Here is a 26543-nt window from a genome sequence, read left to right as displayed (position 1 = left end):
ACACAGCTACTCAAAAACACAGGCCACAGAACATGGCCGTTTTTGTTTGATTTACGACTATGGACCATACCGATCCATGATATGACAAATATGTGTGGCAGAGTAGGCCAGCTGCCCTGGTTTTAACCTCTCTGGTGTCCCTGAGGCTCAGCAGACCCGGATCAAATAAGTATGTGAAGTATCTGAGTGACTCGGCCCTGTCCCAGTTTTCTTCACTGCTTCCTTTCCCTGTGTCCTCGTTCTCTTTATTAACCACATCAGTGGCAGTTTTGACGAAGACTCCGTAAGACATTCATGTGATGGGTGTTTTGGTACTGATCCAACACATTCTGTCCTATTAGAATTTTAGTAACTGTAGTGGAGAGGAACTCAGGCTGAAGGAGCCATGGAAGAGGACCAGGACAGAAACAAGAGGGACTTTACTGCAAGTCTGAATTTGCAGAGTCCAAAATATGAAGCTACACACTCTACTGAGTATACGTATAATGCATTTTGAGTTTACTGCTACAGTTAGTCGTTACATCGTTCAAGAGTCTGTCAGTTTCATTGTACCATTGACATTAAGTGTCTTGCACAATAGGTTTACGCAGACTTGAACACAGTAAATACATTTATTTTCTACCCTATCTTGCTTTACTCTACTATAAATGCATCTGTGTCTGGTCCTAAAAGCCCAGTGTAATGCACTGTCACTGTCAGGGGGAATGTCAGATCAGAGCGTCATCACCTTCGTCCTTTCTTTGGTATCACAGCTTTTCCCTCAATTCTCTACACTTTCAACTTCAACCGTTTCACTGAGTGTGTAATGAGAAAAAAAGACGAGTGGAAAGGTAGAACTAAGCGAGAAATGTGCAGGATAAGAACAGACTGAAAGAGAGAGGGAGGTAGAAATTTGGAGAGGAAGTGCACGGGCACTAGGGAGGGATGGATGGATGGAAAGAAGGAGGGAGAGAGGGGACCGTGAAGCGCCTACGCTTGACACACACACACACACACACTTAAAGAAAGGCTTTGTTTTAAGCACAAGGAGGGAAGTCTCTATGTTCCACATGCACCAGTATGAATCTGTGTGTGTGTGTGGGGAGGACATGCCGACATCTGTGTGCTACCACAGACGTGTGTGTGTGTGTGTGTGTGTGTGTGTGTGTGTGTGGGCGGGCGTGCACGCATGCATGCACACACGTTTGCAAGGGGAGACTTGTATGTGTCAGTGGCAAAGGTAATGTTTCATAAACTGGTTAACAGCTAAAAGTTATGAATTATTTGCAGGGGGGAGAGGGAGAGAGAGAGAGAGAGTGTCTCTGTCAGCCTTGCTCCTTTGGCTGGGGGACAGGCATGTGTTTGTAAGGGCCTATTAAGCCCAGTCTGGTCACAGAGTAACTAAGCTAGCTCTGGTGGAAGTCAAGTGATGGCTACTGTTTAAAACAAGAGCCTGTCTGTCAGTGAGTGGGCGAGTTCACTTTGACCGCTCTCAAATGTCTCTTCCTCTTCCTCCTCCTCGGGGCTCTTAACGTTAAAACGCTGCTCAGTCGGTCCAGCTTCAGTCAGGTCGGTCTCGCTCAGAAAGCCCCACAGAACTTCAGACTAGTTGGCCCAGATCCAGATTGGCCACACTGGTTTTAGCTCCTCATCCTCATTTGATCTGTCCTCTGGGCTTTGCAGTTGTGTGTATTAAATTTCTCGAAATAACAGTGCTGATCTAGGATCACTTTATGCCTTTCATAGTCCTAATAATAAAAATGAATAAAGGACAAGGGGAACTGATCCTGGGTTACTCGTAGACTCTTGATACATTTTTGCCCAATTCAGTAGGTTTTGGGTGTGGTCACCTAGTGAAAGGGTAAATGAATGTTAGCAAATGATGCAATAGATGGATGATTCAAATTTAAAGTTGACATATTCCATTATATGGATCATACAGAAACTGAATTAACCAATGACTGGATGTTATACATTTCTCACTGGGGCTTGTTCGTTTGTCCATTGTCATGGGGTAACGTTTCAAAAGTCTGGGACGCATGACAATGTTTAACTGTACCCATGCTGAGATGCACATGGTAGCTTATGGATAACCATGGGGTGTAGAGACTCTCTGGTTACGTTACACGCCCCTGCTGAAAATTTTGCCTAGAGGGACCACGCTTGGTCAAACAAACAGAGACTGAATGACTGGCGAAACAGGGAGGGACTCTGAGTGAGGTCTGCTACACTGCCACCCTGTGTTCACAATGGTAATGGCATGCTGTGTATGAATGGACAAGGCAGGGACAAGGAAATATACAAGCAGAAACCAGGTTTAAATCTGATCCAGGGATGATTAGGGTTGTCTATGTCAGTGCTGCCGCACATGCTCACGTGTTCTTATGAAAGGATGGTTGCATCTCACATTAACCTGCGTAAGTCTAAATATACAGTGTGTGCTCAGTGTTTTAAATATACAGTGTGTGCTCAGTGTTTTAAATGTATGGTGTGTGCTTGGTTGTTGCATTAGGGTTTTAACTCTATGGTGTGTGTTAAGTTTTTCTGTTTGTGTTGGAAATGTACAGCGTGTTATGCATTCTTAAGACGTTGATATCTCCCAGGCTGCAGGAGCTGACGGTGTGTTCCGAGGACAACGTGGACGTCCATGACATTGAGCTGATTCAGTACATTAACGTAGACTGCTCCAAACTCAAACGCCTCCTGCAAGGTTTGTTCCCACAGACGCACACCTCACCAGTACTGCCGGCTTAATGCGACTGACTTGCAGAAGTACAGGGGAATGTAAAACTGATATTTACCATGGATGCTCTCTCTTATGGTAAACAATGCCCCTGTGGAGGAAGTGTGTAGGCTTCATGAGGAAGTGCCATTCGTCTGCATGATGTAAGTGTGATAGTTATGTAGCGTGGGAATGTGTAAACTCACTGGCATTCTGTTGTGTTTTGTTCCTGCAGAGACAGTGTTCAAATTCAAAGCTCTCAAGAAACCTGCCCAGCTGAGTGTTATCAACAGTCTGGAGAAGGTCAGTGTGTGTATGTGCCAAACTATGTCTGGGTGTGTGCTTATGCATGTGTATGTTTGTGTTTTTGTTTGATGGACGTTTTGTCATGCAGAGCTCACTGCTGCCACCGTCTGGTCTTTCTAGGTAGTATGTCACAAAGGACTCCTGGATGTGCACTTGTACAGTCGTTTTTAATGGTTGACATTGTGGTTTTAATGTGACTTTTGCTGTCTGTGTGTCTGTCTGCAGGCCTTCTGGAACTGGGTTGAGAACTATCCGGATGAGTTTACCATGTTGTATCAGAGACCACAAACAGACATGGCTGGTGGGTATGGGAAAGACAAGTTCAGCATTAAAACTCAGCCCCTGTTCACTGCATTGTAAAAGCTTTAAAGTATGGCTTTGTGAAAAAGGAAATGTGTATGGTGCAATGCAGAGCAGCTAGAAGCCTTTGAAATGTGAATATTATGAAAAAAGTGATAGTCCAGGATGCTAGATACATACACATGCACACACATACACACGTGCAAATTGTTACATGACATGAACATGTTACATGAGCTGAATTAGGCATTGACTGTGCAGAATGAGAGAAACTTGTTTTTTTTTGTTTTTACCCAGACTGTGCTGAGAAGTTGTTTGATTTGGTGGACAGCTTTGCGGAGAGTGCGAAGAGGAAGGCTGCTGTCTGGCCCCTCCAGATTATCCTCCTCATCCTCTGCCCTGACATCACACAGGATCTGCCCAAAGACACTGTGGAAGATACCAAGGTCAACAAGGTGAGAGACAGAGATACACTTACACACTTACACACAGACAATCACTTGCAGGTGAGATGCTTAATAGTATGACTGGACTTCCTGCTTTCAGAAACAGTTTCTGGAGAACCTGCGGAAGGCTTTGTCTGGTCATGCCAGCAGCAAACAGCTGACAGAGAGTGCAGCTATTGCCTGTGTCAAACTGTGCAAGGCCTCCACATACATCAACTGGGAGGACCATTCCGGGATCTTCCTGTTGGTACAGTCCATAGTGTTGGACCTGAAGGTCAGTTGTCTCCCATTGCCAAAGTTGGAACATTTCCTATTCTAAACCTAATATTAGCTAACACCTTTCTGACAGTTGGTGTGGATGATGATGAGAATTATCCAAAGTGCTTCTGATTTGGTGTGATCCCTTTGGCATTAAAACAAGGCTCATATTAAAATAAAAGTTAGTTCTGTTTCCAGATATAGGCCCATTAAAACATGCTTCTACCTCAGGTAGGGTTTTTCAGGAAACACTGCAAAAACGTTTTTTCAGAAAAATCACTAATTTTCACCAATAAAATGCATTGAAAATAGTGCATAGTTTTACCATGTCCTTCCCAGTCATGGCGGTCTGGAAACTGAATTCCCATATATGCTTTCCTGGCGGGCGCAGGATCGCCTATGGCACGCTTAGTCTGGCTGATATTGTTCATATTCATTCACACAGGACGGAGCAGCAAGTCAATTTCAGATCTGTTGTTACAAAAATCACCCAGCTGATGAACTCCCCCTTCTCCATATTTGGTCTTTCCCTCTTGCCCACCAGGCACTGCTCTTCAACCCGACGAAGCCCTTCTCTCGGGGAGCAGGCAGTCAGAGTGCAGACGTAGATCTCATGATCGACTGTTTTGTCTCCTGTTTTCGCATTAACCCGCACAACAACCAGCAGTTCAAGGTAAGAGTTCATCTAACAGGAAGCCAAGAGTTCATCTAACAGGACACATCAACTAACAGATTATTTTTAGGTGGTGTGCACAGTGTCAGAAGTAAAACATCCTGTCTGCTTTTGCTAACATAGATGTTTTTGCTAGGCATTGCTGTTTTATGCTTTTGTGATGCTCCATAGAGAAAAGACTGCAAAAGGCCACCCCCTTAGATGTATGTGTGACAGGACTGAAGAATTTGCAGAGGCTCATGCAGAAATCTCTCCTTTCTTTCTCCAGGTCTGTTTGGCTCAGTCTTCTCCACCCACTTTCCACTTTGTCCTGGTCAACTCTCTGCACAGAATTATCACCAACGTGAGTGCACCCTTGATAGAATCCATTAGCAATACAGTTTTGTTGGTTTGGAAGCTGGCAATGATTGCGTTTGCATGGAGCAGGAAAGCGCCAATCTGTCCTCATCATAGCACCGAACCTTTTAACAGAAAAACTTCCACTAGTGATTGCCAAAGGTGCATACTATTTTTTTTTTTTTTATTTATGTTGAGTGTTAGGGATTAAGAGACAAGGGACGTTAATGAAGAATGATTGGCTGGAGATGTTGACATATATCCCGGGGAGATGTATTTCCAGTCTGTGACAGAAAATGATGAGATACTCTCTACTTCAGCAGCACACTCTCTAAGACACTCAGTGACATGAGATTTCAGTGTCTGTTTCCCACCCAGGGTCTGGACAGTAGTAGATGAATTTGGGCTACTTGGCATGTAAATGCCAGACAAGGCCCACTGACATATTTACTCTATACTGGGGACCCACTGGTTCTGACATCTCTACCCAGTGCCCCTGAGCAAGGCTCTTAACTCCAGGTTTCTCCAGGGCTGTAGGGTTCTCACCAAATTATCTGCCCTCCGCAGAGACAGTCCTACTGCAGACACTTCAGTGTCTGGAAATGTGAAACTACATTTCTAACTCATTGGCTCTGTATGCAATACGTAGGTCCATAGGTAAGTGTGTGTTCTCCCATTGCAGTCTCCACTGGACTGGTGGCCGAAGATCGATGCGGTTTACTGTTACTCCAGCGAACTGCGCACCATGTTCTCAGAGACACTTCGCCCTGTCATGCAAGGTTGTGGCACCCACGCCCCCCTGCGTCTGACCCCGGTAAACAACACAAAACACACACACATATGACTGTGTGCCCTCTGTGGGTCTGTGAACACAACCTTTTCCCTGCTTTGTCTACATCACATTTGACTTCTGGGTATGTACCTGCAAGCAGGACAGAGAAGATGTGTGTTTGAGAGAGTGTTTGTCATCTTGTCTTACATTTTGTGCGTGTGGATGTCGTCTCATGAAGGTGAAGGACAGGCAGCTGCTCTCTTCTAACACTGACAATGGCGATGCTTTTGTCCTCTGCTTCTTTATTTTTCTTTGCTTCTCTGTTTTGTTTTTTTCTCCCCTCTTTCTTTGCCTGTCTTTTAAATTTTTTTTTTTAAATATTTTGGCTGCGGGGGCTCTCACGATCAGGTGCCAACCAGTCACTGTTTTGCTTGGCAGTGGGCCTCTGTCGCTGTAAGTATGACTGTCTGACTCTCCTCACTCCACCCTGCCCAATTATGCCTCACCCCTTCCTGGCCTCTGCCCAAACATGCCTCGCCCCGTCCTGGCCTCTGTCACTGTCCTCCCAGAAAAGAGAGTCATCCCACTCTTCTTCTACTGTGCTGTGCTCAGCTAAACCACCTTAGAGACCTACTTCTTATCTGAATGCGTGTGTATGCAGGTACGTTTAAACATATGACCAGTTCTGCTCAAGGCTTGGAGATTTCTCCTCAGTATCTGGATCTTTTGGAAGACTTTGAGTAGATGTGGCTTTTCACGTGACCTAAGAGGGTCGGTTCTGGTTGTCACTGACAGCAATGTTTTCTGTAGAGTTTTTCTAATCCAGTTGTGGAGACCAACCACTGCCATACCACCTTTCATTTGTCCAAGACTCTCTCTAGTCAAACCAGTTATGCTCCACTGTTCCCAGTCATCACTCAACGGGTGCAAAGTCTGCCGTGATTTGATAATGTATCCCTGGAGCTACATTTTAAAACTGCATGTCAGACATCACAGTAGTTTGTCCACTCTCAGATATGTTAGATGTCACGGTAACCTGAGGTCTTCTGAAGTCATGTCACATCATTGTAACCTGCCCCTGTGTCAGACATTACAGTTGGGTGTCCTGTGAAAATGTTTTGAGAGATATATCACTAGTCTGTCCAAGGCTTGTTCAACTCTGAAGAAGCTTTGCAGAGATGTTGCAGTCCTGACATCTTTGGTCAGTTCTTTCCTGTGTTCTCATTCACTCTCACAGATGCATTGTTTAGATTTTAAGCAGTCACTTTATGTCCCTTAAAAAATCTCTGTGAAATCCTCATCTCTGGTGTATCAGGATTTCTCTCCCTCTCTCTCTCTCTGGACAAAAGTGACTCTGATTCCTAAGGCTATGGTTCCCAGCGTGCACCTGCCGTTACCTTTCTCTCTTTTTTTTCCCCTTTCTCCTTCAGTCCTGTGACCAGATGATTTCCTGCCTTTCCCAGTGAATTTTTTCACCTTTTCTAATGCTGATTTCACACGCAGAACCAATTCTCATCTCTGTCTCACTTTTTCTCTTTCAGAGCCTGACGTTCAAAGAGAAGATGACCAGTCTAAAGTTTAAGGAGAAGACCACAGACCTGGACACCAGGAGTCATAAGTACCTGTTGTTGGCTCTGGTCAAGCTCATTCACGCTGATCCCAAACTGATGCTGCATGTAAGTGCTCATGCTAGTGCCAAGCAATGCATGCAGAAATGTTTCATTACGAAAGCCTTAACAGTGACGAATCATAAATACTCTGGGAATACACTGGCATAAAATCATGACAGCAAAAGCAAAATACGTGAAATCCAATTGACTGCCATACCCTGTAGATCTCAATTATGCATCCATTCAGTATTTTCAGTAAGATTTACACATGCTTAAACACTTGAAGGCTGATTGTTTGGAGATGTTAATGAACATACTCTTACCTGAACTGATCCTTTACATCCCAATCCTGATTCAAGACACGTTATTCCTGTATTAAGTTGGATTATATGAGACACGTTCTTCCTGTATTATGTGGGATTATGCAGAGAACTAACTTTAGCCAGAGACCGATCTAGGGTAATCCTGCCGATTTTTGATTTTGCTTGTGTGTGTGTGTGTGTGTTAGAACCCAGGTAAACAAGGTCAGGAGATCCAGAGTAGCACGGTGGAGCTCATCACGGGATTGGTACAGTTGGTGCCTCTCGTCAACATGGGAGATATTTCCCAGGAGGCCATGGAGGTGAAGCTTGTCCTTTCCTCTACTCTCTTTTCTCCTCCACTTATCTGCCCATAATTGCACATTCTGCAATCCTGTTCACTACCTTTGACTGATCAACTCATTTAACTAATGTCAGGCTCTGCTGGTGCTCCACCAACCAGAAATCATTGAGCTGTGGAATCCAGATGCTCCAATGGAGACCTTCTGGGACATCAGGTAGAGTGAGACTGTTTATGACTGGTCAGAACACACGGCCTCAGGATCAGCTCTGTTTTTGACTTTGTTCTGATTGGTGGATTCTCTCCAGTTCTCAGGTTCTTTCCTTCATCTGCAAGAAGTTGACTGGCCATCAGATGATCAACAGCACAGAGATCCTGAAGTGGCTGCGAGAAATTCTTATCTGCAGGAACAAATTTCTCCTCAGGAATAAGGTGAATAAGTGGTTGATGACTTCTGAAGATCTGTGGACCCCCTTTGCTTTTACCATCAAATTTGTATATGCCCCTGCTTTGGCCTTATAAAAATCCAGTAGCAGAAGAGCTGCATGTAGGACACAAGCTGTTCCGGTTGGGAGTTAGTCTCCTTAAAGAGCATCCAGTCTGGTCTGCCAGGTCCCTGTTTTTTTGCCCTCACTTTGTAACTAGCTGCTGAGTGGAACACATGCATGCTTTCTTTAGTCAGTCAGATAACCACAGTGGTTAATTGCTATGAAAACCAGTAGGACAACAGAACAGGTTCTGGGACTTGTCTCTGGCCTTTTCCTGTGTTGATTAATTCCACATTCTCCCTGTAGGAGCGTGCCACCACAGGCTGTGCCATCCCTATCTGCAGACAAGCTCAGACCAAGCTGGAGGTCTGTCTCTACATGTTCCTCTGGAGCCCAGACATGGAGGCTGTCCTCGTAGCCATGTCCTGCTTTCGCCACCTCTCTGAGGAGGCTGACATCCGCTGCAGCGTGGATGAAGTCCCCGTCCAGAGCATCCTCCCCAACTACAACACCTTCATGGAGTTTGCCTCCGTCAGCAACATGATGTCTACAGGTGTCATCCAGTAACCCTAGTCTGTCTTTGCACTTCTTCTCCAGTGTGTTTTTTTTTTTTAGTTTGTGGAGGACAAGTGTAAAGAAACCATCAGGTTTTTCAGATCTAGTATTTTTGCATGTTATTCCACCAGAGGGCAACAAGAACAGAAGAAATACCAGTAACCTGTAGTTGCTGTCTGTCTGACGTGTGTGTGTGTGTGTTCATTCCAGGCCGTTCAGCACTACAGAAGAGAATAATGGCCTTGCTCAGGAGGATAGAACATCCCACTCCAGGAAACACAGAGGTTAGAAATATCACCCACACAAACATCTTCAGTGTGGGTTGGGCCCATATCATGATATTCTGACAAGATATTGTCATTTACTGGATGATTTTTCATGTGCACAATGAATTTCCACTAGCTTTGTACATCTGACTTTTCAAAAAAAAAATAAAAAAAAGAATGAATGAATGAAAGAAACAAAAAATAGTGGAGTAGAGTACACTATGTTTGTGACACATTTTCCTTTGACAGCAGCAAATTCTTTTTTTTTTTTTTTTTTAATTTAAATCATGACATTTTCATCAGTATAGCACTATAAAGACCAGGACCGGCAGACCTCCTCCTGGAGATCTACCCTCCTGGTCAATTTAGCTACGAAACCCTAATCCAACATATTGGAGATGACCAAACAAAGCTTTCCGGAGAGTCTTAATATTGTGATATGATGAAGTCCGTGCATTACTGGTGCACCAATGTCTTACTTTAGTGCTTGGATATTTCTCACTGTTCAGTTCATTGCACAGACCTCACTTCGCCTTTGTTTTGTTTGACCTCAGCGCATAATTTTGTCATTTGTACTGCTTTGCATCCGGGAATTGTATATGTTTACCAAAGGCTGATGCAAATACGAAATGTTTGTTTGTCCATATGCCAATGCAAATCCTCTGACGGTGTTTGACTGTAGGAATGTGGTGACAGGCAAAGAAAAACCATAAAACTCTACCTGTTTGAGAACGTTCCCAGTGATGATCTTAGTATTGATATGATCAGTAATCTCTGTGTTCTTTATTTGTGTATGTTTGAATATTGAACTTAAAATTACCAAGGTACTAGTGTAAGCCAGTGTTTCCCATGTGTTACCATAGGCCTGGGAGGACACCCATGCCAAATGGGAGCACGCCACCAAATTAATCCTGAACCATCCGAAAACAAAGCTAGAGGATGGCCAAGTAAGTACAGTCCTGACAGTGTTAGGTACTTGATACATACAACCGCAGCTGTGACATACAGATGCTCCATTAGGTCTTAACTACGTTATTGTAGGTAGTTTAAAAGCGGTAAATCCCAGGTTGTGTGTCTTGAGAATATACAGCACTGCTTTGAACTCACCTGCACTGAATGAGTAGGAAATTCATAGTGAATGTGTCCACAAAAAGTGTAGCAGTGGCCAGATGTCGTATTAATCATAATTTACTGAAATAGGGCTGTGTTTAACCTATGATTTCTTTTAAGTTCCATATGTGCTCTACCAGTCTTATCCTTGTCTGCTCTCTCACAGGAATGGATCTATATGACGGGGTTCCTGTGTGCACTGGGCGGGGTGTGTCTGCAACAGCGTAGTGTTCCTGGCCTGGCCACATACAGCCCCCCAATGGGCCCGCTGAGCGAGCGAAAAGGCTCCATGATCTCCATGGGATCCTGTGAGGGGAACCCAGAGACGCCTCTCAGCAAGTTCCTGGACCGGCTCCTCTCACTCATGGTCTGCAACCACGAAAAGGGCGTTCAGATCCGGACCAACGTCAAAGACCTGGTTGGGCTGGAGCTCAGCCCTGCTCTTTACCCTATGCTTTTCAACAAGTTGAAGAACAGGATCAGCTGCTTCTTCGATGCACAGGGCCCGGTAATCTCCATCCTCCAGAACCCGACCCTTTCCCAAATACACGTCAACGCTCCAGAAATTTCTAAGCATCCAAGCACTTCACGCTGCTGTCATGGTGAATCTGAATGTGCTTTATTCCTGTTATAGGTCCCCATCAATGAAACCAACACCCAATTTGTTGAGCAGACCATTGCCATTATGAAGAACCTTCTAGATAACCACACAGAGGGCAGCTCTGAGCATCTGGGCCAAGCCAGCATTGAGACCATGATGCTTAATTTGGTTAGGTTAGAATCTCTGCTCTCTCCTCTTTGCCTGACAAACTGCCTCCTCTTGGTTTCTGTGGAGAACTCAAGTCGTACATGCTTTTTCTCAACTCGTTCACTTTTCCTTTTGTGAGTCGCACAGCAATACGAATGCAATGATTACTGTCATTGTAAGTGTGATCCTCAATCATCTCAAATGACTGCTTTTCCTTTCACACTTGGTTACTTGCAAATACGAAAAGGTGCACACACCTGTTAGGGCTTAATTGGCTGTTAGTGGTAGTTTTAGGTGTTTTGGGTGCATCTGACAAACATGGACATCTGCAAGGATATGCTGATCATCAAATTAATATATTAAAGATATTTTTTGTCATAGTCTGAATTACTTGTAAACACTTCACAGAATCTGCATTTAACCAAAATGCACTCCTCTCGTTTTGGTTTATCTAAATCTTATTGTCAGACTGACAGTAAGTTTTAAGTTTATCACCTTGCTCTAGTGATGATGATGATAATGAAGATTATGGTGTTCATGTCGCTCACCCCCTGCACTGGCGGCATTGCTGTTGTGCGCCCCTTACTGAAGCTCTTTGTGCTGCCAGATATGTACGCATCCTGGGAAACATGGTCCATGCCATCCAGATCAAAACCAAGCTGTGCCAGCTAGTGGAGGTAATGATGGAACGCAGAGATGACCTGTCCTTCTGCCAGGAAATGAAATTCAGGTTAGAGCCCTGCACACAAATCTGACAAACCCTGCTCTAAGCTTTAATGATCTGTATGCAAATCTGGCAATTCTGCATTTCATATACACCTCCAGGCGACAGATCTGGCAACCATACTTTTATATATTAACCACCTGGCCAGTGATCTGGCAACCCTGCTCTGTGTGTGTGTGTTGGCTATATATATGTACATTAAATGTGTTCTTCACCCCTTGGATACAGGGGTGTTACTGTACTAGTTATTAACTTTATATTCCTTTCTGAATTTTTAGAAACATCTTTCTAATTTTGCATGCTTAGTTTAAAATGTGCAAATGGTTGAGAATGCTTAAAAACTTCTTGTTACCTATATTATTACTTTCACTTCCAACAAAACTATGGAGTGCATACTTTATACATACATTCATACTATATATATTAGAATTTACTACAACTGTTTATATATATATAAACAGTTGTAGTAACTGTTATATGTACTGTTATATACATATACACACATATACGTGTGTGTGTGTGTAATGTGTGTGTAAACAAACCAGTTTGTCTTCTAAAAATAATAATAATCAAATAGACAGATAAATAACTAAGCAAACAAACAAGTAAGCATTGTTACTGGATGGCTTAGAGAACGTGTAAAATGCTCAGCTTGGTGGATACACACAGACACGCGAACCCCAAAACGCCGGAACAGGCCTGAGCGATACTGTGGTGCGTGTTAGCCAAAAAAAGCCCACCCAGAGTAAACTGTAAAAAGTGACCACTCACAGGAGCAGATTTGATGGCTTGAGAAGTCCGACTGGCGTGTGAACTGTGAGTGACCGTGCGAGTGACGATGTGGGTTAGGAAATTTTCTTTCTCCCATGGCGCCTGAGGAATTCACAGCTTCTCTGTTGACCTGGAGCGCTATCTAAGCGATCCTGTACCGTCCCAAGTTAGTAAGGGAGCTAACGGATTTCATCTCTTCCAGTCCGTCGTCCTGAGAGAACGCTAGACACCCCGTGTCACCACAGGCGCTAACTGACAAAGTTAGCTTCTGCGATAGCCGACATTCAACTAGCCCTGATACACTTAAAAAAGATTATGTTTTACGTTTCTTCCTAGACATTTACGCTGGTCTTCGGTGTCACGCATTTGTAGAAACAATATGTTATATTGTCTTATAGAAGTATTGCGCAGCGGTTTACGTTTTAAACCGTTTCGTTACCCTCAAAACTAAACAATGTCGTATCGTTTCTCGTTTTTCTCCTCGCGCCTGTAAACCCGCTCTCCAACACGCCCCGTCCCCTAACCAATCGGGGGACAGGAACAGGTGACGGCTCTCACTCAACCAATTATGAGCCGTCAAACTGAACAGGTTGTGCTCCACAGAGTAATTGTGTAAATCATAAGAGGTATTCAGTTCTCACGACTTCACTTGAAAAGAAATTATCAAACCAACGAAGTAGGGGCAAGTAAACATTTAGCAGGCCTACACACACACACACACACACACACACACACATATATATATATATATATATATATATATATATATATATATATATATACTATATATATACACACACACACACACATATATATATATGTGTGTGTGTGTGTGTGTGTGTGTAGGTATGTATGTGTGTGTATGTATATATATATGTGTATATATATACATATATATGTGTGTGTGTATATATATGTATGTATGGGTGTTTATGTGTATGTGTGTGTGTGTGTATATATATATATATATATATATATATATATATATATATATATATATATATATATATATATCTCATGGTATTGTATAGGGGTGTTAAGTTGTCTCCTCTACCTCAGGAATAAGATGGTGGAGTACCTGACAGATTGGGTCATGGGGACATCCAACCAGACCGCTGATGACGATGTGAAGTGCCTTACCAGGTATTAAACCCAAAAGCTTTCAGAAGTTACACCTCCATCAGTAATTCAGTTTAATTAAAGTGGATGAGACTAAACGAAGGCTGAAAATCGGTCAACTAAAAAAAGTCCATATATTAAAAGTAAATTCTGTATCCTCAGGCTTTGGGACGAAGATCTTTATTTGACAGATCTCATTATTTGTATTTAGGAGACACTGAAGCTTTGCTGACTTGACTTTTGTGAGCTAGATAAGCATGATTACGTTCTGAGCTTGACCGCGTGTCTTTATTTTTGTTAGGGATCTAGACCAGGCCAGTATGGAGGCGGTGGTGTCTCTGTTGGCTGGCCTGCCCCTTCAGCCCGAGGAAGGAGATGGAGTGGAACTGATGGAGGCCAAGTCTCAGCTCTTTCTAAAGTAAGACTGCTCTGCGTTCTGTGCTTTTCTCTACCCATTATGTTTACCTCATCTGCCCTTTAAACTTTAACTTTTACACTGTCTGTTCAGCAGCATGGGTTTTATGCCCCATATTTTGACCAAGTGTCAGCACTATATGAGAGCCAGTGAGCCAAATACGTTGCTTCGCTGTGCACTTGTGTGAAAGTGCAAATTAAAATAGACTCGAATGGTGGTGAGCTGTTTTGGAGGGTGCTGATTGGAGGAGGAGAGGCGAGGTTTCCCGAACATTTGGACAGTGTCAGTACGCGATCTCAGTCTACCCATCTGTTCACACGCGCAGGTATTTCACTCTGTTCATGAACCTGCTGAATGACTGCAGCGAGGTGGAGGACGAGGGGCAGCAGGTGGCAGGGCGGAAACGGGGCATGTCACGGCGCCTGGCGTCCCTCCGCCACTGCACCGTGTTGGCCATGTCCAACCTGCTCAACGCCAACGTGGACAGTGGTCTCATGCATTCAATCGGTGAGTGGCTGAAACCATGAGATTAAAGCAAATGGAAGACTGTAGGAAAAGAGACGTCACAGTCCAGGATATCAGTGTCTCTCCCTCTGTCTCAGAAACACATACACACACACACACACACACACACACACACAAATACATGCACCCCCCACACACACACAAATACATGCGTATACCTATACACTTATGCACATGCTGGCACAGAGTGCTGTAGAAAAAGAAGGGAAATAAATATAAGATGTGAGCACCAGCAATATCAAAAATAAACAAATTACAGAAATAAAATATCACTTTTAATTCGTGAGCTTTTTTTGACATATGACTCAAATGTTTGGTTCACAGTGTCAGCAGCTTAATAACTTTTATTGCAACTTGACAACAAGCTCGCTAGCTTTCATGGTTTTTTTATGTAATGACACACATGATATCTCTCCTTTCCACACACACACACACATACACACATATCAGAAACTGCAAAACTATGCAGTAGATAAACTAAATAAATAAACTGTAATCATATTGTGGTAATATGTGTGTTTTGTCCTGAGTACCTTGCGTTTGTCCCTGCTGCAGGTTTGGGTTACCATAAAGACCTGCAGACTCGTGCAACGTTTATGGAAGTGCTCACTAAAATCCTTCAGCAGGGGACAGAGTTTGACACGCTGGCCGAGACTGTGCTGGCAGATCGCTTTGAGAGACTGGTTGAACTGGTCACTATGATGGGTGACCAAGGGGAGTTGCCTATTGCCATGGCACTGGCCAATGTGGTGCCTTGTTCTCAATGGGTAGGTAATTTCCAGAAATCTCTCCTCAGCTCAAAGCAGACTTGGGTAAGGGAACTATTTGCATCACTGGGCGATGTCTCTAAACTCTCACTTGGCTCCTTTACTTTGTGTCCCTTCTCACTAAAGTTACTGAAATTCTGACAGGACTGGTGGTGGGAATTGAAACAGTACTGTGCAAACATCAAAGCCTAAGGGCTTTAAATAAAGAGTTTTCATCAAAAATGTCATGTGTCCTGTTAATCAAGAAAACAAAGCTTTAAGGTTTTTACTGAGGAGTGTTGGGGCAGGGGACAGTCCTGCAGAAACATCGTTTACTTATTTGACCTGGATTTACTCCCACAGCTCCTTTCCTCAAGGTCAAAATAACAAAACAGGTCTTTTCAGGCCCGAACCCCAATAGCCCTCGGCTGTTCAACCAGACTGACTTACTCCTGGTGGATCATATGATCAGTGTGAATTTTGATGCTTGTTGAGGTTGAACTGATTTGAATGGTCTCAGAGAATTAAGCCATCCCGGGGGGGAAAGAATCAGGAGTGATCCAGGTGTGATCCTAGATGGATGTGTGAGCAGGTCCTTTATAGCATGAATGCTCAGTCTCGTTCTCTGTCCTGTTCCTCCCTGCCAGGACGAGTTGGCACGTGTGCTAGTGACTCTTTTCGACTCGCGTCACCTACTCTACCAGTTACTGTGGAACATGTTCTCCAAGGAGGTGGAGCTGGCCGACTCCATGCAGACACTGTTCAGGGGAAACAGCCTCGCCAGCAAAATCATGACCTTCTGTTTTAAGGTGAGCTGACCCAAAAAGGTGTGAAACCGCTGACATGGTCAGAAGATCTCGAGGGTGGTGGGGGATAGGGGAGTTTGGGGAGCAAATTAAATGGATATTGTACACATCAAGTGGATAGTGGATATCGTACACAGTTTGTATTTTTTGTCCAACTGTCCTCTAGAGGGGTTCTCTTTTGTTTCGCGCTCTGTCTCTCTCTCTCTCTCTCTCTCTCTCTCTCTTTCTCTCTCTCTCTCGCCCTCTAACACTCACTTGCTCGCTCACTCTTCTCACTCACACTTGTTCTTTCTTACTCTCCCATTGTCCTTCTCTCTGTCAGGTGTACGGTGCCACATACTTGCAGAAGCTTCTGGAACCTCTCCTCAGAGGAGTAATAACTTCCCCTGAATGGCAGCATGTCAGCTTTGAGGTGGATCCCACCAGGTGCCCCAGTACCACCTCAGACACACGCACGCACACACACACACACACACACACACTCACGCACACGATCAGCCACATCCACATGCCTAGTTGAAAGATATGTCTTTTTGCAGATGTTTTCATTGGTTATCGTTTATTTAGTTCATTCATTATTAATTTAATCATTATTTAGGCTGACGTCTGTTGCTGGTTTGTAAAAAGTGACTGTAAATGGCTAGGGCAGTGAACAGTCACAGATAATCTCATAATTTCACATCTCTTCACTTCGCTCTCTCTCTATGTATATATGTGAATGTGTGTGTATGTATATGTGTGTGTGTGTGTGTGTGTGTGTGTGTATATATATATGTGTGTGTGTGTGTGTATGTATGTATGTATGTGTATATATATATATATATATATATATATATATATATATATATATATATATATATATATATATATATATATATATGTATGTATATATATATATATATATGTATATATGTATGTATGTATGTATGTATGTATACGTATATGTATATGTATACCTATGTATATGTATGTAAGATGAAATACTCAAACACTCATGAGCTGGTGGTAGCACTCATGACCTGGTAATAACTGGTAATACCTTGTTATACTCGGTTTCTCTAGACTGGAGCAGAATGAGATCCTGGAAGAGAATCAGCGCAACCTGCTCCAGATAACCAACCGGTTCTTCCTGGCCATCATCAACTCGTCGAGCGAATTCCCCCCTCAGCTGCGGAGTGTGTGTCACTGTCTCTTCCAGGTAGGCCCAGCAGCGCTGCGTCTCTGCCGCTCTCAGCAGGTTACCTGCTGAGGCGTTCACGGCGGCCCCAGTGTGCCGTGGAGTTGCCCCGCCCGGTCCCGCCCATTGCTTTCATTTCTCCTGTGTTGTGTTGAACCATTTGTGGCAAGTGTTCTTGATTTGTGATGAAAGCGTGGTGAGATTTGAGTCAAATATGTATTTCATTCTTATGATAGTGTTTACATCTAAAATGTCCAGTTGAAGGCACTTTAAAACGTTCCAAATAAAGTCACCTTTACTGTATAAGTAGGTCGTATTTTAAATGCATATTTGACACAGATCTCGGTGCGTGTGCGTGTGCGCGTGCGTGTGTGCGTGTGCGTGCGCGCGTGCGTGCGTGCGTGTGCGTGCGTGCGTGGGCGTGCGTGCGTGCGTGTATATGTGTGCGTGCGTGCGTGCGTGTGTGTGCGTATGCGCGTGCGTGTGTTGTAGCTGGTGCTGTGACCTGTTTGTGCTCATCTTTGTCCTGTAGGCTACTTGCCACTCTCTACTGACTAAAGCCACTGTTAAAGAAAAAAAGGAAAACAAAAACTCAGTAAGTTCAGAGATACTTCTCCACAGCCACTGTTTTTTTTCTTTTGTTTTGTTTTGTTTTTTTAATAAAGTTGAAGCACTTCATTCTCTCGAATGACTTTATTAATATAAAAGCCACTTCACACTGCCGTCCTCTTGACAAAAAACCATCACCTGAAATCATGGTACTAATTTTCTGACTTGTGGAAGAACTGGAAGCTTTTTCACTTTTCTCTTAACGCTCTGCACACGAACACCTGCAACCACATGTCCCTTTAGCCACCCTCTCTCAGCCGTCCTGCCATTGGCTCGTCTGTTTGTTTGGGGTTTTTTGGGGGGGGGGGGGTCAGGGGTCAGGGGTCATAGAGAGGTAGCAAACGGAGGAAGAATGAGGGGTAGTGGTGTTTCGTCCGTGGGCTGTGCTGTCTGATGGAGAACCCGGGAAGACCGCTGAATGCCTGTGACAAAATGGTGCTGTGCTCCTGCTTAATGTAGCTTTTGACCGATTTCACCCTCTTAAGAAAAAAAAAAAAACTGTCTTCCGTAATCCACCTCGCCTTCTCACGCTCGTCTGTCGCTTTGTGTCTGCTTCTCTTTCCCATGTCAGGTGGTGAGCCAGCGTTTTCCTCAGAACAGCATCGGAGCTGTAGGCAGCGCCATGTTCTTGCGCTTCATCAACCCGGCCATAGTCTCACCTTACGAGGCCGGGATTCTGGACAAAAAACCCCCACCCAGGATAGAGAGAGGACTGAAGCTCATGTCTAAGGTAACGCGCGCACGCGCGGCCAGCGCAGATCAGCGAAAAGCCTGCACGCTGTCTGCCATCTGCAAAACCACAGTTAGAGGGATAAAGTGTGTCAGTACAGGACTGGAAAAGCCTTTGTGATCTTAACTTATGCACTGATGATCTGGGATTGAGAGATTTGATGTTGCTTTAACACGCGGAGAATTACAGTGGATTTAGTAAAAAAGGAACAAAAAGTAAAAAGTGTTCCACGTGAGAGGACTGGGACAGGATCCAGTCATTCAAATGTCTGTTTGACTGAGGTTTGATGCGCACAGGTTTGTTTCTGTCTCTGAATTAGAGGCACTGGACTTTGATGTGCTTTGATGCTTTGCCCTGATGGGATTGTTCTTGGTTTTGCCTTGTGTGTGCAGATTTTGCAGAGCATTGCAAACCATGTGTTATTCACAAAAGAAGAGCACATGAGACCGTTTAATGACTACGTGAAAAGCAATTTCGAAGCAGCCAGAAGGTCAGTCTCCTGTCACCCTGCCACTTTTTCTCCTGTCTCTTTCTTCATGTTTCCCTCTCCGCCGCGTGAACGACGGTCCTGTTCTGCATAATAATAGACCATAACAGTTCTGTGGCTGGGTTTCGTCAGAGCCATTGTTGCTGGCTGTCAGAATGATTTTGTATGGTATAGTGTGTCTATTGAGGTCTCTGACGATTTGGGATTAGGCGTACTTATGCAATGTGTTGGGTGACTCCAGATTTGAATCCGGTTGCTGTGTTCTCCAGGTTTTTTTTGGACATCGCCTCAGACTGCCCTGCCAGTGACTCGGTAAACCACAGTTTGTCCTTCATCAGCGATGGGAACGTCCTGGCTCTTCATCGGCTCTTGTGGAACAACCAGGAGAAAATCGGCCAATACCTGTCCAGCAACAGGTCAGTTCTTCCCCAGCTCTCTGCCCAATGGGGAGGGAAGATTTAATGAATGGGCAAGTAGGCGGGAAATTCAGAGATGGGGGGGCGGAGCCTGGAGTGTGCCCTGTAAGATCTCAACAAAACTTATAATTCTTACTTTTTAAAAAAAAAAAAGTTTCAGTAGTGCATTTCTGTAGGTTTGAACCTGTTACCCAGAGGTTATTAACCTTTAACCTGTACCCCTTTAGGAGCTTTGTTTCGCTCATACAAACCTCAGGGGGGTTATTCCAGAAAGTGGGTTTAGTGAAAACTCAGTTCACTCAGAGTAAGTTGTAAACCTCCTAATAGAACAGCCCAATGACTTCATTTTCTTAGCAAAACAAAGCCATAGGGCTCTTCTATTCAGAGGTTTACTACTCGCTATGAGTGAACTAACTCTGAGTTTTCAATAAAAACCTGCCTTCTGGAATAACCCCCAGGTGTTGGTTGGGTTTGCGTGACCACAACACACACAGTTTTTGGCTTTTATTGTTTTTTTCTCTGATACTCAGATTTCTATGTAAATGGAGTGGAGTCAAATTTAGCCCAGGCTGTGAATCCCATTATTTGCCTGTCTGTTGCTTTTTGGTTTGTGGTGTTTGCATTCTCACACTGTTTACACACTTTCTTTGGAAAAAAGGGAAACCCTTTCAGATTATGACAAGGGAAATATACAGATTATGAGTCCACTTACGCCTTTTATGTATGAGAAGAAAATGACAATGAGACAAAGCCATAAAAATTGCTTAGAGACTGCTTGAAGTATTTGTAATGCATTGGTCTTTAGTATTTGTAGGGCAAATAACATTGAATTTGACCCTTGGTGATTTTTTTTTGTGTGTGTGAGCAGTCTGTGTTACATTTAGTATTAAAATCTTTCCATTACTGTTGTCTCTGGTTCAGATTTTGAGGTTATATGGATAAATCAAATAAATGGCTGAATGAAGTCAAATATAAATTTGTCTTTCACAGGGACCATAAAGCCGTGGGTAGGCGACCATTTGACAAAATGGCGACCCTTCTCGCTTACCTGGGCCCCCCTGAACATAAACCAGTGGCGGACACACACTGGTCCAGTCTGAACCTCACCAGCTCCAAATTTGAGGAGTTCATGACAAGGTAGTTAAAAACACACACACACACACACACACACACACTGATTTTTCCCTCTGTTCTGTCCATGCATTCTAATGCACTTTCATAAATCTACAAATTAAATCTGCATGGTGATTAAATGGTAGCAAAGCATCTCACGCAGAACATGTCTGAGCATGGCACGGCACACGTTGATCCTGTTCCGCTTGTCCCCCCAGGCACCAGGTGCATGAGAAAGAGGAATTCAAAGCCCTTAAGACCCTGAACATTTTCTACCAGGCGGGCACCTCGAGGAATGGAAACCCGGTCTTTTATTACGTCACCCGCAGGTAGGCACCTGAGACCGCTCTTAGAGTGTCCTTACCCCTCTGGTGCAGCCGTGGTCTAAAGGTTAGAGAACCGGGCTCGTGACCGGAGGGTTGCCAGTTCAATTCCCAGGACCAACATCCACGGCTGTGTGCCCTTGAGCAAGGCACTTAACCCTAATGCTCCCTGGGTGCAAGGAATGCTGCCCACTGCTCCTGCGTCTGGTGTGTGTGTTCACGACTGGTGTGTTGGATGGGTTAAATGCAGAGGACAAATTTGCTGCTCACAGTGTGTGTGTGATCACAGAGATTTGCATTTATATTAAAGCACCAACACCAGCATGCTGGACTAGAGCAGTTTTGTTTTGCCCACAGTGAAAGCAAGATCAAAACCAGAAAGCCTGTTGGTTCAGAGGTATTTATTATACATTTTTTATTGATTTATTACAGACATTATCATCTACCATAGGCTATGCAGGAGTGCTCCTTAATTTTCTGTGGTTTTAGAAGCAGAAACGAATGTCAGACAGTCTACAGGTCACAGACAGAACAGGTCACCTCCCAAAGTCCTCCTCTTCTCAATCTCCATGTTGTGCACGTTAGGTTAGGTAGGAGTTGATGCCTGTACTGCATTTGTATGGTTTCCATTGGGCATAGATGGATAAAGTGAAGTGTCACTGAGCGAATGGGGAGGGTAGTTTTGGTCGTTCTGTCTGGTCACACCAAAGGGGAGGTCCACTACTTGTCATTTGCTACTGTAGTGGCAAAAGGAGAGCGCAGAGGGCAAAGGCGGCAAGGGACTCCCAGGCCATTGCGGCTATGCAACAAGATTTGTTTTTGGGTGGTTTTTGGGGAACTGGGGTAGTTGAATTGGAAGAGGTTTGGTTCCCACCAGGGGGATTTTTCGTTACATCATTCCCATTCCCATTCCCAACCCCGTTGTCTCCAGCTTCAGTGGTGTTCAATTCAATCAATAGGCCAATGGCCACTAGAGCCAAAAGCACACAGTTGTTCCTCACACTGAAAACCATCTTTTGCCAGACCTGTCTGAGAAAACAAACAGCCACACATAAAATACATCAGGGCATGACCAGAACTCACTACAGCGAGTCTTTGACCTCTATAATCAGACAGCCGTAGCCAGGTGGGGGTTAAGCACTGTCGCAAAACACTCGTAAAATCTTTTGCGTATTTTGTTTAATCCACCGTGCCCTTATCCAACAGTTAGCATCAGTGGTGACACGCTTCAGCAGTCGTTATTCTGTTGGCTTAAGACTATTGTCCACATGATCGCGGCAGCAAATTGGAGAGATCAAGAGCAGGAAAATAAGCTTTACAAGAGAACAAAGAGTAATAAAAAAAGAAGAGTTTACTTAGTCTCTGCAGTAACACACTATTTAATAACATATGCAGAAAAGTGCCATAGGAATCACTCCTCATAGATAAAGTAAATAAAGCTCCTCACCTGTGCTTGTAAAGTTTGTGTCAGAAGAAAGCAGGTGATCCCTCTGCAGTGGAGTGCCTGTAGAATCTACTGAGATGATGTTTATAAAGACAGCCTGACCTCCCATCTCGTGCTCGAGTTCAGATTTACATCAACGAAGGAGGGGCACGTCTTGTGCAATGGAAATGGAAGCTATTTGACTGAGGATCTTTTGCGTTTTCTCCGATCCACAGCCTGTACTTGTTTGTGTATTATTTGTGTATTATTTTCTTTGTGTGTGCCTGCACAAACCTGTGTTTGGCCCCATTTCGTAATATAAAGTTATGGCTGAGTACATTGCTGAGGGACCCATACTGGATCTGAGTTGTTACATTCGAAGTTTGAACCCACAAACCTGTGGTTATTAATCCAGTTCTCTCTCCAGTGCTCCATTATTGCCCATGTTTATTCAAATGTATTATTCAAAAACAATAGCCAAAAACAGCTTCTGACGCCTGTGAACTGTAAAATGGGATGCAGGGAGAGTGAGGGGAGATATTGTTATTTGAGAATATATGTTTTGTCAGTGAATTTGAGTTTATGGCTATAACTGATAATTTGTATAAAAACTGTTAATTGCTGGTACATGAATGAATTACTGATACCTAGCTGTGGAGCAGCTCATCGCAGGCATGTGTCCCATTCTTGTCCTGGGTGCCCTATAGCAATTAAGTTAGTCATGTGTATGTCTTTCCTTTTCCCAAATGAACTCCTTATCAACATAATATTTGGACTCACATAAACTGTTGTGGAGACTTAAATGTATGGCTTGTTTCCTAAAACACGATTTTCTGTCCCATCCTAAATTTAGACTCCGGCCCTGATAGACTTCACCTGTGGTCACTTTACCATGTCTGCGGCTTTCCCATCTAGGTTTCCAAATTTGTGAATCGTCCAGTCCACACGCAACTCCCCTGTGATGCAAACCGTGAAATGCAGACTAGCTGTTTGAGGTTTAGTGTTTCCTCGGATTAACAGACATTGCTATTGTTCTTTTTAAACATTTCCACATAAAGCACCAAATGTGAATCAGCATTTTGATATCCAGTGAACGAGACCTGAGGGTATGAGCTATCTCGTAAACCCTTTCAGAGGCGCTCTGGTCGGTGAAAATTATAAAATGATTTGATACTGAAAGAATTAGTGCTCGTTCGAGAGGTGCTGCATTTAATTATTTATTTGCCCTGGTACCACTGACTGCTGAGTTCTGGTAATGATAGTGAAACATTTGAAATAATCACCCTCATTTTAACTGAATATGTCAAATGAATATGTCATTCTTGTCCCCTCCTCTGGTGACCCCTATTATCTTGTTTTTGCAACCCCTGGTGTAAATCAGACATATCCTGTTTTCACTGGGAGAGTTCTTGAAGTAGTCTTGATTCTGATATCTTCCAGATGAAGCAGATGAAGGTCACGATCCAACCCTCTCACCTCACTTTGAAATCAGCATCCTTATGTTCATGTTAAACAAAGTATGAAATAAGTTTATTGTGCATTACTATATACAAACCCACAAGTAAATTGTGTCATGAGTTCATTAGAATCAACTGGCAAGAATCAAAAAGTAAAGATAATTTAAGATGTACTATCAAGCTGCTCTTCTGTTAAAACTATTAAGTTGAAGTGTGTTACTCATTTCTGCTCGCTTTAACCTTTTTTTGTCTCTCGATGGATGAATGAAAGAATAAAGGGCTTTTAAATAATGGACGAGCAAAATCTCCTGTCATAGCATTTCATTCAAAGCTCAGTGTTACCATTGGAGTTAGGAGTCCTCAGAGGACTTTGACAACTGTTGCCAGGAGAGAACTGCCCAGAACTAAAAGGAATGGAGACACGCCGCCTTGTCCTGAGCTTGTGTTTCGACTTGTGCCCTGGTTGGCTCTCTTGACACTCCTGGTGCGGAGAGTGGTTGTCCTCCGTGTGGTTGTTGTGATAGTAGTGGTGAAGTAACCGTCAGTAGTCATGAGGGTGTCTGTCTCGAATGGATTCTCTGCTGTTGAGAGAGTTTGTGGTGTGGAATTTGAGCTGCTGTTGGAAGGGTCTTTTGCTTCAGGACTGTAGGGAGCTTCTGGGGATCCCGTGGTGTGCGCCGTTTCTAGAAACACAGTTTGAGACCTGTAAGCAGTGGTGATGGCTTCTGTGGGTGGGTGACCAAACTCGTGGCTGCCTGGACCCCAGGCGGACAAGGTGTAGGTGGCGAAGTGCCAGCCCCATGTCCTGGCTTGGTGGGCTTCACCGCAGACGTGCCACGTATGGCAGGGACAGCCTAGTACTCGGGCTGTGGTATGTTGGACCCAGTCCAGGAGATGACTGATGCTGGGTCCATCCTCACATGCCCAGGGATTCTCCCCCAGGGTGATCAGCCTGAGGCGGGCCAGGTGCCGGAAGGCTCCCTCGCTCAGAGACGCAAATCGGTTAGCGTGCAGGTAAAAGCGCTCCAGCCTGGTGAGACGATCCAGAGAGCCTGGCAAGATCTGGACCAAGGTGTTGTGGGAAAGGTCCACCTCCTCCAGGTGCTGGGGCATGTTGGTCGGCACGGTCCAGAAGCGATTGTGGCTGAGGTTGAGGGCACGCAGGCTTGGTAGCGTGTTATTGATAAATACCACGCGTTCCAGCTTGTTAGCTGAGAGGTCGAGCGTTCGTAAGTTCCACTGGTAGGCTGTATCGTTCTTTTCTAGCAGGCGCAAGCGGTTGCCGGAAGCTCGGATCTCCCATAGTGCCCGTGGCAGTGAGGCTGGCATGCGGCTAAGCCTGTTGTACGAGATGTCCAGAGTACGAAGGTGAGTGTACGGGCTGAGACGGTGGTCTAAGTCAACTAGTCTGTTGTGGGACAGGTTTAAGAAGTGGATGTTGTGCTGCAGGCTGTCAGGCAGTTGTCTCAGACCCCTCCAGGAGCAGTCCACTTCCCTGTGACCCTCGCTGCAGGAGCACGATGCTGGGCACACTGCCTGGCAGTGTCCGGACAGCATAAGCAGGAGCAGCAGAGGCATCTGTAGATGGTGGCAGGACAGGGTGCCACAGGGTGGCATTATCAACACACGCCTAGGGACACAAGAAACATCTCAGTCAAAGAAGGGTTCAAATAATTCATAAAGTTGCCGACAGGCCAGTGTTAACACTGAAAAAGAGCAGTATCCAGCAATGTGTAACTCAACAGAAAGTGAACATGCAAAGTGCCTCTCTTGTGGTTACTGCTGTGAGCTTGATAAGTGTATTTCTAGGGGTGCACTTGTAATGTAAGAGCCAGAAAATGCGATTTTAATACGTCCATGTGGGTGGTCTTTGTGTGACTGGGACACGTGCCAGCGTCCTAATTGAGTCTGTAATTAATGCGGTGATCTCTGTCCTCTTTGAGTGATGGGTGAGCGGTCTGCACCATCAGCAGGGCTTCTCCCTCAGCCAGATTATTGCCCCCTCACCGTCTCTCAGGAGGCTGAAATTACACCTCAGCACACAAGTAGTAAATGTGTGATTGCTACTCATGCAGTGTAATCAGGTGGACTGATCCGCCTGTGCCGCAGAGCACTGCAGATACGCTGTGGTGAACCTGCCCTCTCTTACCCTGCTTTGAGTGAGCCTCGGCAGCCGTGAGCAAAAAACAAGGAAAAACGAGAGGCTTTTCTTGTGTCCAAACCAATGCCTGTTAATTGGCCCTGTTTGTGAATTCTCCACAGTCTCCTTTTTACGCCGATTGGCGACAACTGACCTGCTTCTGTACCACTAAGTGTCAGTTATTGATTGGAATATGCATGTGTTTTGGTGTTCCTCATGAAACTACAGCTGTAATCTGATTTTAAAGCAGCAGAAGGATAAAAGACGATGGACAAAATTATACTTTACTTTGTTTGCAAACGGTATCCATGTTGCTTTACCTTCTTATAACAACACAAGCATACAGACTTCCCTCACTTTTGGCTTGTGCGTGTGTGTGTGCCTGTATGTGTT

The 26543-nt window shown here is 44.3% G+C and overlaps 2 protein-coding genes across 2 annotated transcripts in view; one reads left to right on the top strand and one right to left on the bottom strand.

Annotated features, from left to right (window-relative positions):
* The window catches only part of nf1b (neurofibromin 1b), a 73122-nt gene that overhangs the window by 9274 nt on the left and 37305 nt on the right, over nucleotides 1-26543 (top strand). The window contains exons 5-35 of the mRNA XM_030792369.1: nucleotides 2583-2689; nucleotides 2937-3004; nucleotides 3233-3308; nucleotides 3605-3762; nucleotides 3854-4027; nucleotides 4556-4684; nucleotides 4953-5027; nucleotides 5703-5834; nucleotides 7334-7468; nucleotides 7911-8024; nucleotides 8140-8219; nucleotides 8311-8434; nucleotides 8797-9043; nucleotides 9256-9329; nucleotides 10175-10258; nucleotides 10588-10929; nucleotides 11056-11195; nucleotides 11777-11899; nucleotides 13724-13807; nucleotides 14085-14201; nucleotides 14524-14705; nucleotides 15279-15490; nucleotides 16117-16278; nucleotides 16598-16701; nucleotides 17338-17473; nucleotides 17985-18047; nucleotides 18633-18791; nucleotides 19184-19281; nucleotides 19548-19694; nucleotides 20685-20831; nucleotides 21026-21136. Coding sequence (XP_030648229.1) covers nucleotides 2583-2689; nucleotides 2937-3004; nucleotides 3233-3308; nucleotides 3605-3762; nucleotides 3854-4027; nucleotides 4556-4684; nucleotides 4953-5027; nucleotides 5703-5834; nucleotides 7334-7468; nucleotides 7911-8024; nucleotides 8140-8219; nucleotides 8311-8434; nucleotides 8797-9043; nucleotides 9256-9329; nucleotides 10175-10258; nucleotides 10588-10929; nucleotides 11056-11195; nucleotides 11777-11899; nucleotides 13724-13807; nucleotides 14085-14201; nucleotides 14524-14705; nucleotides 15279-15490; nucleotides 16117-16278; nucleotides 16598-16701; nucleotides 17338-17473; nucleotides 17985-18047; nucleotides 18633-18791; nucleotides 19184-19281; nucleotides 19548-19694; nucleotides 20685-20831; nucleotides 21026-21136 — 4104 coding nt within the window. The remainder of the gene's footprint in view (nucleotides 1-2582; nucleotides 2690-2936; nucleotides 3005-3232; nucleotides 3309-3604; nucleotides 3763-3853; nucleotides 4028-4555; nucleotides 4685-4952; nucleotides 5028-5702; nucleotides 5835-7333; nucleotides 7469-7910; nucleotides 8025-8139; nucleotides 8220-8310; nucleotides 8435-8796; nucleotides 9044-9255; nucleotides 9330-10174; nucleotides 10259-10587; nucleotides 10930-11055; nucleotides 11196-11776; nucleotides 11900-13723; nucleotides 13808-14084; nucleotides 14202-14523; nucleotides 14706-15278; nucleotides 15491-16116; nucleotides 16279-16597; nucleotides 16702-17337; nucleotides 17474-17984; nucleotides 18048-18632; nucleotides 18792-19183; nucleotides 19282-19547; nucleotides 19695-20684; nucleotides 20832-21025; nucleotides 21137-26543) is intronic.
* LOC115828793 (oligodendrocyte-myelin glycoprotein) lies at nucleotides 24371-25627 on the bottom strand. Its single transcript, XM_030792888.1, has one exon. The coding sequence runs from the start codon at nucleotides 25625-25627 to the stop codon at nucleotides 24371-24373; it is 1257 nt and encodes a 418-aa protein (XP_030648748.1).

The sequence above is a fragment of the Chanos chanos genome, chromosome 15 (assembly GCF_902362185.1).
Source record: "Chanos chanos chromosome 15, fChaCha1.1, whole genome shotgun sequence".
In the NCBI taxonomy this organism is placed as follows: domain Eukaryota; kingdom Metazoa; phylum Chordata; class Actinopteri; order Gonorynchiformes; family Chanidae; genus Chanos; species Chanos chanos.
This window is presented reverse-complemented; position numbering and strand designations above follow the sequence as displayed.